The sequence below is a fragment of the Protopterus annectens genome, chromosome 2.part1, assembly GCF_019279795.1.
Source record: "Protopterus annectens isolate FY-2018-M chromosome 2.part1, PAN1.0, whole genome shotgun sequence".
Lineage (NCBI taxonomy): Eukaryota > Metazoa > Chordata > Ceratodontiformes > Protopteridae > Protopterus > Protopterus annectens.
Window position 1 is genome coordinate 1,425,776,817 of NC_056729.1, and position 14,753 is coordinate 1,425,791,569.

The 14,753-nt window shown below is 38.5% G+C and overlaps 1 protein-coding gene across 1 annotated transcript in view; it reads left to right on the forward strand.

Annotated features, from left to right (window-relative positions):
- Nucleotides 1-14,753, forward strand: part of LOC122794473 (DNA polymerase nu-like) — a 1,294,839-nt gene that overhangs the window by 1,053,782 nt on the left and 226,304 nt on the right. The window contains exon 10 of the mRNA XM_044062895.1: nt 6,298-6,366. Coding sequence (XP_043918830.1) covers nt 6,298-6,366 — 69 coding nt within the window. The remainder of the gene's footprint in view (nt 1-6,297; nt 6,367-14,753) is intronic.

The following is a 14,753-nucleotide window of genomic DNA, read 5'->3' on the forward strand; positions in this document are numbered from 1 at the left end:
CTCGGTTAGATATCTCCCACCGCAGTGGGATTTGAATCTAGTTTTAACCTCCTTAATTCTCCCTCCCTTTGAACCTGCGGTTTCCTGTTCCTTGAAGTTACTCTCATGGAAAATTTGTTTCTAGTAGCCATAACCTCTGCGAGGAGAGTCTCAGAACTTCACGCCCTTTGCGTTCGTCCTCCTTATCTTGTTTTCCATAAAGATAGAATGTCCCTCAGAACAAACCCCTCCTTTTTACCCAAGATATCTTTTGAGGCAAATCTGAACCAGACTATCGATCTCCCAGTTTTCTTCCCTAATTACTCTGACAGAGCAGAACAAAAGTTGCATTTCTTGGATGTTCATCGCCAACTCCGCTACTACTTGGATAGAACCAAGCAATTTAGGAAATCTGACCAGCTCTTCCTATCTTATGCTGAAGGGAAGAAAGGCCTTCCAGTTTCCAAAGTAACCCTTTCTAGATAGTTGGCCTCTGTCATCTCTTTCATCTATGAACTGAGGCGTCAAAAGCTTCCTTCAAGACCTAGAGCCCATTTAACTAGAGCCTTAGCTACGTCTATAGCCTTTCAGGACAGGTTGCCCTTAGATTCAATTTGTGCGGCAGCCACATGGGCCTCTCCCCATACCTTTATTTCTCATTACAAATTGGACATGGCCTCCAGAAGCCAAGCTAACTTTGGTTCCACCGTCCTCAAGAGTCTGTTCCAATGAGCCACCCAGGGTTAAGGTGCTAGGGACGCTGTTCCATCCAGCAAGAATGAAGGTGAGATTGACAACTTAACATTGAGAAGTTATGTACCTACCATAACATTCCATGTTAGTTGTCTTCTTCTTGCCCTCTTTCTTGCGTCCCGCCCTCCAACCCCCTAGCCTGGACAGACCGTTAGGATCCTAGGAGCCTTACTTTTCTCCCACTATGGTCTCCAGTGGTTATCCTTTTATTGGGATGGCTATCTACATGGGTATGCCATTCTCTCCTTTGTTCTGGGGGCAAAACTGCTATAGTGTTAGCTATCAAATGAGATCTGGGTAGTTAGTGCCTAGCATTGTGGGATACAGGGTTATCTCGAGCCGGTAAAAATAGCTCTCGAGCTTTGGCATAAGCCAAGTCGGAGCCGAGGATCAGCTCCGAACCCATCCAGCAAGAAAGAAGGCAAGAAGAAGACAACTAACATGGAACGTTATGGTAGGTACATAACTTCTCATTTTTCAACCAGGCACTTGCTCAAAACTCATAGGAAGCACTTATAAACCCTAGCACTAGACCCCCCCCTATACTGTGCAGAAGGACAAGGCTCTCTATTCGACCTTACCAGCCAATCAGTAAAACAGTTCACTGTACCTATCCAGGCATGTCCAAAGGGCCGTTTCAGGTGTACTCTCCAGTCCAATTGGTGAATCTGGGCATTTTGAGGCAATGTTACATCTGCCTCATGTACATAGACAACCCTCTCCTCCTACCACCAAACACTAATACATGTGACAGATGCAATTATACAGCCAAACTGGAGGCTAAGCTCTCTCAACCCAAGACTGGATCAGACAGTCAAGAGGAGAAGGGAAATACTTGCATCACACCACCAGTCTCACATAGACCCAGTAAACTAGCACCGGCAAAAAACACACGGAAACATACTCGGAGGCTCTAAATAAAAATCTGCAAAAGCAACAGAGACCTCCAAAGCTGACATCCAAGCAACCTCCACCCCCCCAACGCAAACCATGAAACACGTACTTCACAAAACCAGTGTGCCACGCAATCACAGCCCTTAAGGCAAATTAACATACCCAAGGCACTAGTAATAGGTGACTCTATAGTCAGATGTATTGACATCCCACTCACAAGGCTGAACAAGGAGAAGATTACTGTTAGCTGCCTGTCAGGTGCCAGGATCCGCCACATAACACAAGCACTCAGGTCACTCCAGAACAAGTACAAATATGAGTCTGTCATTGTCCATGTTGGTGTGAATGACTTGAGCCATACCTTTCTGGACTTCATAAAATGAGACATGGAAGAGCTCTCTCATCATGTAGCCCAGGCTGGTATGACCCTGATCATGAGTAGCATCCTTTCCTCACCAAGAATGATACCACGGTATAAAGAGAAAATTATCAGTTTCAACAATTGGCTAAGATTCTGGTGTCATTCAAAGGGGATCCAGTGTCTGTCTGCCTGGGATGACATGCTCGACAAGCTATGCTGCTTCGTTAGAGACAGCTTGCACCTGTCACCCTTAGGCTTTTGAATACTGGTCAAGGTCTTGCCACCCCCATGGTGCCTTTTTTAGGCAAGGCTCAAAAGACAAACCCACCGCCGTAAATAGCACAAGTAACAAAAAATTGAGGGTAATGCTACTCAGGGCCAGAAGTCTAAACCTCAAAATGCATGCAACTTGAGGCACTCCTCAGTATGGAGAAAATCAAATTATGTGCAGTAGTTTATCTCAGTCGTAGGCTCCAACCTAGGGAGGAATGCTATGCAGCTGTAGAAAAGGAATGTCTAGTCATAGTGTGGGCACTGCAGAAATTTCAACCTCATCTGTATGGAAGGAAATTCACTGTTATGCAGATCGCAACTCCCTAACATGGTTAAACAGAGCCAGCCAGCAAAATGCCAAGTTGCTAAGATGGAGCCTGTGGTTGCAAGCATGTGATATGTCTGTGCAGCACCGCAGTGAGATTATCAATGCCAATGCAGATGGGCTCTCAAGACATGGAACGGGGTAAGGTATACTCAGATAGACCTAACTCCCTCAAGCAGTGTTTCTCAAGGGTCACTTAAAAAACTAGCTTGAGTTCTCCGGGGGGAGATATTTGAAGATTGGGTGAAGATAGATTAAAGCTGCCAGCCTAGCCAGATAGAAATTTGGAGATAATTCTGTCATCTGTAAATATTAATGTAAACCTTAGGCTTGTTGTCTTAAATGGTAAAAAATAGTGTTACATGTGGAACTGCAAAAATGTAACAACAGTACACTCTGCTGTAAGGAAGCTAAGTCAAGCATTTTATGACTCTCTTTGATCTTTAAAGTTGGCTCTGGCCTGTCTAGATGAAAGACTTCTTGCTATTGTTTTAAGGCCAGAGTTAATGGCCAGAATTTGCATGCATAAATGTCCCTTAATGGCTCTGCTTCCTGACCTGGTGTGAGCTTACTAAAGAATGTAGCCTGTTAGTCTGGGAAACCCAGGGAAGTGTGAAGGATGATGTAATGTGAACCAGGAATGAGATTTAAAACAGAGATAATCAGAGAGCATTAAGCAGTTTTATGCTGACCATCCAACTTAGCACTGCGTTTGCTCTATATGTAAGTTTATCTTAGGCTTGTGTTTTCTCTTAGAAATAGCTAGAAACTAGAAAGATTAGACTAAGTGTTCTTCTGTGATGTCAGAACTGTACTACTGAATTATTTTAAGTATTTCTCTGTGATCTCTGAACTCTTGACTAGCACTGTGTAGTAAGAAGTATTGTCTTATGTTTTTATTATTTATTATTAAATATTATAAAACCTTTCAACTGTGGCTTTTTTGTGTAAGGATAAGTTAAGCTCTAAGAGTGCATTGCATATATATAGTGATCCTGTAGTAAGTCACTCTAATAAGCCTTGACTGTTTAGTTATACTACCAATTGGATAATAATATTGTACAGCAATAATTGGACACCCTTTTAAGGACCTTTGGGTAGCTGATAAATATTAGCTGGGTGGTGGCAGTGCTTTTTACTGTATAGTTTGGGTAAAGGGGCACAGCTGGAGAATCTGTGCCAGCCTTTCCCAGGAGTGTCTGTGTGGTTGTATAAACTCTTCTCAAAGTGTGTGTGTGTGTGTGTGTGTGTGTGTGTGTGTGTGTGTGTGTGTGTGTGTGTGTGTGTGTGTGTGTGTGTGTGTGTCAGCTACTTGGGCAGGGACACAAAGCACTGGTTGGACAGAGATGGTGCTGGAGGTTTTAGCTTGTCCACTAGGCTGAGATCTGGATCCTATAGCTGTGCCAGTGGGGAGTCTTATTGGGGATCTGGAGAGCAAGGGACCGACCAGCCCTGGACTGACTCTGATCTCTATGTGCTTTTAAGGCAAATTGCACTTTACTGTGTGTATTTGTTATCCTTTTCTTCTATATGAGACACTCCTCACTGGTGTTAGTGGTGAGGATTGAGGCTCCTTGATTGCTGTGCTAGGGCACAGGCATCACAGCCACGACAGTACTATAATTGGGATAGGGTGAAGAAAGAATTGCCATGGGCTCAGATTGTCATGGAGTAGGATCATCAGTTCTTGCTATGGCCCAAGTAATTAGCCAATGCACGGCTGATATTACAGCTGCTGAAATTAATTTAGCAGCTAAACTGTTGTGTGACAGTTGTATAAATTCCTTATTATGGTTCAGAATTTAGAAAACTGAGTATATAAGGGTTTATATGTATCCTTAGCTAGATGATTTTTTAATTCTCGCCAGTTCCGTTTAATACTTTAATGACAGTCTAACTGTTGTAATTCCATTTCTAGACTTTCTAGACCCTGTCAATATAAAGGTGAATGAAAAGAAATGTGATTTGCTGGGATCAGAAAGGATGGATTCTGTAGGAGCTTTGTTGCACAAAGCACAGCAAAGGTTTTCTTGTCCTAGGAAAATGTACAAGATGGGATATCCTGTATAATCGTATTGTGCTGTAACCCTTTTCATTTTTTTATCTCCACTGATTCTCCTTCCTGTCTCCTCCACTGGGTCTCCCCTCTGAGGGCTTCACTGCCTGCACCCATTCAGCTCATTCATTATGCAAGAGGGGGATTGGGTATGCCCAGGCTGGGCAAGAGCCCTATGGCCCACTTATTCCTTCTTGGAAGAATAATGGTCTGTACAGTTCCCCATCAGTGAGTCTTTCTGAAATAAGGAACGGGCCGACCGCTGGTGCTGTGGAATGGCCTACTAATCCCTCCTGTAGGATGCTTGCAAGCTCACCATAGCTGCCAGGAGGTGTGCATACTCCTGTATACACCTCCCAGGAGATGTACATATTCCTGTATACACCTCCTGTTTCCATGCTGTAGTAGGGAAATCCATGCCTGATGCATTACAAGCTATTATAGCCTGTGCAGGTGGGTGATGCATGCAACTACTGCAAGATGTCACCTATACCACAGGCCAGATAGCCTCTTGTTCCTGATGTTTCACAAGTTGTTGTCCACTGCTAAAGCTCTTCCATCCCCACCCAGTCCTTCAAATGCCTGTCACTTATCAGACAAAAGTCATCTGGATTGTAGTCAGGGTTTCATCCCTCTTTGCAGAGGAATATGGTGTGGCATTCTTTATTGGCCAGAATAGGATTACATACTGTCCTGAGGAGTGTGTTTGCTCAGGCTTGCTCCTGCTGCTCACAGACTGCAAGGAAATGTGGACCAGTGCATAAGGATATGCTGGCCATGGTTGGAACTGAGACAAAAGAAGACTACACACTATGCTGACATTAGGCCATGTTCCCTTAAGTTGCTTTCCTGCACCTAAATGATCAGGTCCTACCAGATCTCGAACGGTTACCTTTTGTCAGTGGCATATGCGTTGGAACCTGGTATGATAAGACCGTCATGGACCCTCCTTATTCTGAGCCATAGAGGCCTTCTTATGGAAAATGGCCTTGTTTAAGAGGCCTTGATGCTGAGTGTGATCACTGAGCCCCAGTCGGAATTCTTGGGAGACATGCAGGGCATCATGCAGGCTGTGAGCATACTTCAGTTGATGGATCAGTTGATTGTCAGTGATAACATTCCAATGTGGCTGCAGCTCTTGTTGACCCCTTGTTATCTGTCAGAGTGGAGGAAAAGCACAAATCTGAGGCCTCATTATTCAGTGATGAGAACATGATGCCCAAGGACTGCAGGGCTGTCTTGGAAATAGAATTACCTCTTGGAAGGTGTGACTTCTGCTAGTTTTGAGTTGTGATTGTGCTCTGGTATAGGGTTGGGTCTGATAAAGTATCATCTTGCATTCTTCACATAGACACTGTAGGACACAGCTATCCTTTTAGCAGTGAGCTAAACCAGCATCTTCCCGCTCTATCTTTGAGCTGCTGGGCTAAAATGCTGACACTTGCGGCCTTGCCTTATGTCATTTTCCTCTCCTAAGTGGTTTGTTTTCTAGTGGCCACACAGATACTTTTAGGTTTTACATGCAGGAAATCATATATAACAAATGGAATCAAAATGTGAACTGCGCAACGCACAAAAAAAGATATAAGGCATGATGTGATATATGCTAGCAAAGGCACTCAAATGTTAATAATGTTAATTCCTGTTTATCAACAGATGCAGAATCTGTGTTCCAGCTTGGATGTACTTTATCATCTCATGATAAAACTTCGTATCCAACTACAGGTGAGAAGCTTTTTTGTTTGTTTTTGTACAGACTTTTATATAAATAGCATGCTTATATGAAATATCCTATTGTTAGTTAATAAACTGCAATAATATTAAACACCATCATTTTTTTAAGCAGTCAATGTAAAGAGTCTTCATTTAAGCATTTGTGATGTAAAATTGATTTAAATGAATGAATGTTGATTTGTTATATTGAGTTAATGACCACTGTAAAGGAATACTGTCTGGCCATGTATGTATTTGCATTATTTTGATTACTACACAGTCCTGTTGACCAATGAAGTTGATATTTTTCAAGGAAGAATTGCAAAAGGAATTCAATTCAGTATGGCACAGCAAAGTGGTAGATTTTCAGGCAGGATATGTAATATTTTGTGAATTAGAAGTTAGATCTTGCAGTCCATCAGCATTTGACATGACATTTGTCCAAGGGGTCCTGTACTAGGATGCTGAGATGTCCTTCTGCCTTACATTCATCTTCTGTTTATTCATTGAGCTATTTTTCAACAGCTTTTGCATTTGATGTTGCCCTGTATTTATTTTCTGCAATACCTTTCTTATAGAAAGTTAGCAGAGTTCCTAATTGTATCAACTGCAGTTAAGAATGCTGATACCATAGAAACCTATAAAATTAGTATAACTATTGCTGCTGTGGTATAACTGACCATTCCCAAGGATGCAACAGTGTTGTTCGTGATCCACTGATTTATGGTCATTTAAAAAAAAATGTTTACGAGCTGAAACTCATGGAATTGTATCTGTGACTGTTAACTGTAACTTTCTGTCATTGCCATGATTCTTACAATGTTTAATGTAGCCATTTCTAAGTAAAGTTGTAACAGACTGTAAGAACAGAATACTAAATAAACCAAACTGACAGTTTACAAATAATAAACAAATCAATGGAATCTGTGATTAATGAGTGTTTTACTCTAAAATACCAGAGACAGTGAAATGTCATGTTTTTCACTAGTAAGGTGAATTTGTCTTGAATTTTATTATATTTTTGGAAAAAAATGATAACATTCTCCTTGAAAAGAATGTATCATGACAATAAACCTATCCAAAAGAGACTCTTACATAAGGATAGTATAAGCTTTCATGTATTGTACCCATGATGAATAATGCTGTTCAGCCTTTTCAGAGATTCTTTGCAATTTTTCTGACTAGACTTTCATGGAGCTCCCTCATGCTTCATTAGTACACTCCTGTAAGCCACTCTCTCCCCTGAAAAGAGGTGGTATGAGAGAAGGAGACTTTCCATGTTTGCTAATTCTTATTTGCAAGTTTCTGATAGAGGAGGATGACCTACTGGTGTTGGATTGCTTAGGAAATGTTTATTATAAGGTCCACTCTTTAGCCTGTGCAAGTCCAATGGGTGGTACCCATTTCACAGTGCTAAGAAAAATATTTTTATACAAACTAGAGAATTACTTTGAAAAGTTTTGTCATTTTGCTAATGAAGTCCCAAGAGAGAATTACCAAGTAGTTGTATGGGCATCATATTCCTTTAAAACACTGCCTTTTTATTTGAGTGAGATTTATTATATTCTTGAATGCCGCTCTAAGTCTAGCATGAATTAGCAGAACTACAAATTTGCAATCATTTTATACTGTAAAAAACATTGTTGTTACTCCATCAGCTTCTTCTGCTGTCAGCCAGAAATCTAAAGTTATTGAAATCATTTAGGTAAACAGAAGTCATCCTAAGAAAAGAAGTATATAGAGCCATAAAATAAATAAATAAACAAACAAATTATTAAGAAAACAATGGATCCTGTAGGATATAATCTAAGACAAAATTCATCTTTGATAACTGACAGGATTAACGACTTAGGCATTAGGACTGCTCACAAACAGCATTTTCAAAGGATGTCAATGCACTCTGGAGTTCTCCTTGCCCATATCTTCATTGCTGTGCTACTACTCAGATGAGCACTAAACAGCCATGGGATGCCTTTAGCATTTTATTGAGTGTAGTGTCAAATACCTTTTCAAATTTATCTTTTCTGGTTAGATTCTATTGGTCCTTAAAATGTCTTTAGGATTTTTGTAGCCTTTCCTTGAAACTTTCCTAACAGAACTTTTCTTTTTTATCTTAAGTATAGACCCATCTTAATAGCTGATTGTCTTTTTTTAATAAATAAGTGGTGCTACTACGTCTTCCTTTCTGTAAGGGACAGAGAGTCAGTCAGTGAGTTTTTTCCAAAGCCCAGGACACTGATAATTTTCTTACTGGTCCCACACTTTATGGATCTAATCCCAAGGATGCCAGGACTGGCCCACTCAGACTTAAAATACGGACAGTGCCTCTCCTGTTACTTCAGGACATAATGTTGTGGTCTTAAATTCTCTTGCAAATGTACTTACTACAGAAAATAGTTTTTCTTCAAGGTTTTAGAACATTTATGGGATATAACTTTTCTTAGTTTCTTTTCTCTGCGTGGGTTGTTTCACCATATAATTTTGCTCTACATACATTGTCTGCAGTTGCAAGACATCTTTAATACTTTGCAAGGAATTTATTTTAGCAGTGGGTATTAACACAATAATTTGTCTACTGGTTTGAGCTCACTAAGATAAGTATTGTATACTCTGCATTGTGTCTGCTAGGCTATCTGTATGTTTTCTTTTAGTATAGGCATCGTAGTTCCCAACGTGTCCTGCAGGTCAGAAAAATGTCATATCACACTTTTAAAAGGAATGCATTCTTCCTCCCATGTTTCTTTGCCTTTATCTAGCTAGCTTGAGGATGCCTGTGTTAAAGCAGTTTAAATAATATGAACCTAGTTGAGGTAAGAGAACAGTTGGTCCCATCTTCTCCCATACACTTCTATAGCCATCCATAATATAAATGTTAAAATTTTTGTGTTTTAAAAAAAAATATTAATAATTCCAAAAATTGTAAGTGATAAAAGAAGAAATAGTTTTTTAACAAATGCTGTAACTATATACAGTATATACAAATGCATACCGTATTAAAAAAAAGAAAAGAATGGGGGAGTAATTTCCAAAACAAATCCATACTAAGGTATTTTATAATATTCATATACATTTAACATTCCTTAACTTTGAAGTTTCAATTTGCTGTTGAATTTTTGATCAATAATTGAAGATTGTTCTAGAAGAGGATCTCAGTTTTTAATTTCATATTCTTTGGTAGATACAGTCTTGGATAGAATGAGGACATCTTCAAATGTAATAGAGAGAGGAGATTTCCATTTTCTGATGGTGGCCTTGCGACATTTTGCTAGAATAGTCCATAAAAAGTAGTATTGATTTTTGTTCATTGAATAGGGAATTATAGAATTAAAAAGAATTAGATCAAGTGAAAGTGAAAATCTGTCTGTCCATATCGCCTGCAAAAAAAAAAAAATAATAATAATAATATGAGTGTGAAGGTTTGGACAATCATAGATAGTATGTCTCCAGTCGGCAATACAACATTTATTGCATCTCTAACAAGTTGAACTACTATTTTTATACATTTTTTAATTATGTGGGATGTGAAAAAAGATCTGTATAAACACATCCAGGTGAATACTTTCCAATTTGGACTACTGAAATTTCAGCAACTGAGTTTAGCCTTAATAGTTTATCATCATATGAGAAAACATCAAATCTATCTTGCGATAAGAATTTCCAGAGATTACTATTTATATTTTCTTTATATTGTAATAAAATTTTATATAAGCAAGATCATAAAGAGGAGTAAGATAAATAATTGATTAGGTTTGTAATTTTGTTGAAATTTAATTGTGAAATAATCTTAAAGTTATCTAATGTAAAGGATCTTAAAGACTGTAAACCTACAAAATCATTTGGATCCAAACAAAATCCAAACTGAATATCTGAAATGAACTTAAAAGATCCATTATTAAAACATTGGAACCAAAAGAAAAAAAACTTTGTTTCCCACTGGTTTACCATTTTCAGTACTGAATTAACATAAGTAGAAGGAGTTGGAGAACAAATATTATATTTGATATAATTACAGAAAACTAACCATAAGTAATTTTCCTTTAAATTGTTTGAACAGTATGATGATTTCATTTTTGGAACCAAATAAAGTTTGATGTAAATATTTCCAATTTGATTGGCAATTATTATCAAATCATAGGACTAGAACCAGTAGAGAAGATGCTTTATCATATGTTTCTAAATCTGGAATTGTATTCCACCATTATTCCAATCTGTAACATGATGTTTTTGTAAGCTATTCAAGTTTTTTTAGATGACTAAATTTTTTAAAAGAGCATTATTATTTTTTTAATTGTGATTTAGAGGATGAAAAAGCAGTAGTATAAATAACATATACAATTTTAGCTAATAATACTACCTTGATAACTTGTGGTCTTTCCTCAAATGAATAGATTTGATTATTCCAAATCTGAATTGATTAATTTCTGACAATAGCTTATTAAAATTTACATCCATAGTAAATTCCCAAGATTTTCCTAGTATAATTCCTAGATAATCTATTTCCTCAGAAGCCTTGCCAAAAAAAAAAACTTTCCATAAGTTTTATTGTGGAAGGGTTATTATTAAATAATAAATATTTGGTTTTATGATTATTAACATGAAGATCGGATTTTTTCAAATAATTTAACAGTTTTATTTAATTCTAGAATAGACAAATTTAAATTAGTAACTTTTAGTAAAATGTCATCTGCAGATAGCATAATCTCTGATAAGTAGTTATTTTCTGAATGAAAACCTTTTATATTGCCATTGTATCTAATAGAAAACATTTCAATACTCAAAGCAAACAAAACAGGAGAGAGAGGGCAAACTTGCTTAGTACTGTTGTTTATATTGAAAGATTCAAAAAGATATGAACCTGTCTTAACATATCCCTTATTATCTTGATAGATGTTTTTGATCAGGGATCTAAATTCTAGAGAAAAGCCAAATAGTGCTAGTGCTTTGAATAAAAACTTCCAAAAAAATGTATCAAAGTCTTTTTCTATGTCTACACTTACTGTTAATTCTTTTTTTATGTTCATTAAATACATAATTCTTAAAATTATTTTGATGTTATCATGTCTTTACCTTTTAGGAATGGAACCTGTCTAATTTTAATTAATGTAGGAATACATCATTTTAACCTTTTACCAAGACATACATATAAAATTTATACTCTACATTTAATAGATATGTAGGTCTATATGCAGAAGTGATAAATCAGTATTATTCTTCAGTATGGGTTATGTTAGAAAATATTTCCAAGATGGAGGAACTAAAGAATCTGAATTAATTAATTTAGGGTGTAGAATAAATGTATATTGCTTGTGGGAATAGTTTGTAGAGTTCAGTAATTAAACCATCTATGCCTGGGGCTTTGTTTAATTTGAGGGATTTGATGTTTTGATTGGTTTCTAATAAAGTAATATCTTTTTAGTATATCTTTAATTTCAGAGTTTGAAACCTGCAGAATATCTATTTTATTCGGCATTTTGATTTCTTGTATATTATCTAATAGATTATATTCTTGAACAAGAGATTTAAATCTTTATAATATGAATTAAACTAAAAAAGAATTTCCTTAATATTTATTTTACATTTCTAATCTTTAGAACTTATAATATTTGTTATGTGAGATCTCCTTAAATGTATCTTGCATGCCTCTGGCAGTCATTGCATAGACTGAGCTTTTCTACTTCTCTAAGACTGTTTTATGTTTAGGTTCATAGTTTCATAGGTGTGTACTAGGCTAATGGCCCTTAGGCCTTTACAAGCCTAGCCATAGGATTACCCTGGCATAGTGCCACCCGACCTTAGTTCCCAGTGCCTCTGTCGAGTAGAGCCACTAGAGTTACCCCTGGGTGAATTTTCTTTTTCCCATCCACCCATCAAGATTTCTCTTGAAGAGGGTCAGCAAGGTGCTCTGCTTGACATGTATGGGAAGTTTGTTCCATAGCATGGGCAGTCTCTGGGTTATGAATCTGTCCCTCCAGCATGTTCTGTTAATTGTGGTAATGAGGTTGAGGTCTCTGGAGCGTGTGGTGTGGAGGGATTGGGATTTCTTTAGATGTAGCATTTCTAACAGAGCTGGGTCAGACATGGCTTTGTAAGTCAAGCAGAGATCGCCTCTAAGTAAGCGATATGAGACAAAGAATAGAGTTTTTGGAGTCTATCCATATAGGACAAGTGTTTAAGGCCTAGGATCCTCTTTGTGAGGTACATTTACAGCCTCTCCAGTTGTTGCAGGTGTCTAGTGAGGTACATGCCAAATGAGGCATTGCACTCGATGATTGGCCTAATGAGGAAAGAGTAGAGGGAGACAATGACCTCTTTCTTCCTGGATGCAAAACCCTTAGTAATGAGATGTGCCACATAGAAGGACTTTCCGACCACAGTGGCAATGTGGTGATCAAAAGAGAGGTTGCTGTCAACCTGTGTTCCAAGATCTCTTATAATGCCTTCTGTGTTCAGTGGACTACAATCAATGTGGTAATTCATGGGAATCGTTTTTTTCCCAAAGGGGATGATGACACATTTTTTTGCCATTGAGCTTAAGGCCACGGTTCTGATACCAGTTGTTGGTCTCAGTGAGGCCATTCTGTAGGATGTCAACATCACTTGGAGAGTTAATAATAGCTCCCAACTTGCAATCGTCTGCGAACTATGTCAGCCAAGGCACCTTCGTGTTGGCCTGGACTTCAGAGAAGTAGATACCAAACAGGAGAGGACCCAGAACCGAACCCTGTGGGACTCCTCTTATGACTAGTCAGCTCGTCTATATTACGCTGTCGAAAATTCAAACTGTCGACAGCGTAATAATCAACATGAAAATGTCAAAACCCCTGAACATCGAACACACAAAAAAAAAAAACACACCCAAACACAACACAAATTGCTCTGTGCAGGGGGGCAAGCCCCCCTGCACCCCCACCCCCCACTACTTAAATATACCAACTCTGAGATTGCACTACATTGCAGTAAATGGAAATCTCCCCTTTCAGAGATTTCCGTTTACAAGCTCGATGACTTTCGCTTTCGACATTTTGGTGCCAACAATATCAGCTTCGATATTGTCAGCCTTCGACAGGGTGAAGTAGACCCCTAATCAGCAGCCTGACTTGGAGTCAGTTACTTTCACACTGTGAGTTCTATCTATGAGCCAGTTTGCAACCCACCTAGTGATATAGGGGTTGATGCCAAGTTTAGTGAGTTTTTCTATGATTCTTGAGTGGGGAATGTTATCAAAAGCCTTGGCCAGATCCAGGTAGGCTGTATGAACTGCCTTGCCTTCATCCACAGCTCTCGTGACTGACTCAAAGAAGTCGACCAAGTTGAGCAGGCATGATCTACCCTTCACAAAACCAAACTGTGTGGGATCTAGACTTTGGAGATTCCCTATATCCTTGTTTATTATGTCCATGATGATGTGTTCCATAGCTTTGCATATTAGACTCGTCATGCTAATGGGGCGGTAGTTCCAAGGGTCTGTAGTCACTCCTCCTTTGTGGAGAGGGATGACTGTAGCAATGCGCCATTTGGATGGCACAAACCCTGAGATGAGGCTGTGATTGAACAGGGCACACAGGTGAGGTGCCAGTTCACTCTGTAGTTCATGTAGAACACAACCAGGGATATTGTCAGGTCCCATAGAAGCTGTATTCTTGGACAGTGCTGTTTTAACCTGCGCAGCAGTAATACTGAGTGCCTGGCAATCTATTGGTATTGTGATTGGTCCTTTGGGGAGGAGAGGGGTAAAGTTGGCACTGAATCTGTCGGCCAGTATACTGGCAATATCTCTTGGCTCTGTGTAGGAGGTACCATTGTGCAGTAGCTCAGAGCAAATCTGGGTATTGCCGTGGAGATTCTTTACATAACTATAGAAGGCCTTGTGGTTGTCTTTACTATCTGCTGCAATTCTGTTTTCATAGCTAGCTTTAGAGGATTTGATGAGGGATCTCAACTTTTTGTTGAGGCTGATAAGGGAGTTTTTCCTGTTTTGGGACTTCACCTTATTCCACATCAGTTTCCTCCTTCTGTTGTAGAGTTTGTTTCTGGCAGGGGACCACCAGATTGGCTTCCTTTTTTTTGGAGGAGAGCGTCTTTGTTCTATTGGGTATGGTGAAATCCATGCATTTGTGTACGTGTGTTCGTACAGTGCGTTGGTGTATGATTCTGCGGTCACGCAACTATTCTCCATTTGCATTTAAGAATGTTTTGGCATTGGTCATTTATTTGAGAAAGTAATATCTTATTACCTTTTTGAAATCTTTTTTTAAGTTTCTGAATTTGATTATTAAGACAAAATGGAATTTCTTCTATTGTTCCAAATCTCCCAAACAGTCCAAAAAAAGTATATATTTTTTTCTTTCTAAATATCATTTAATTTTTTATCTCATTGCCATTTTTATTGCTATACCATG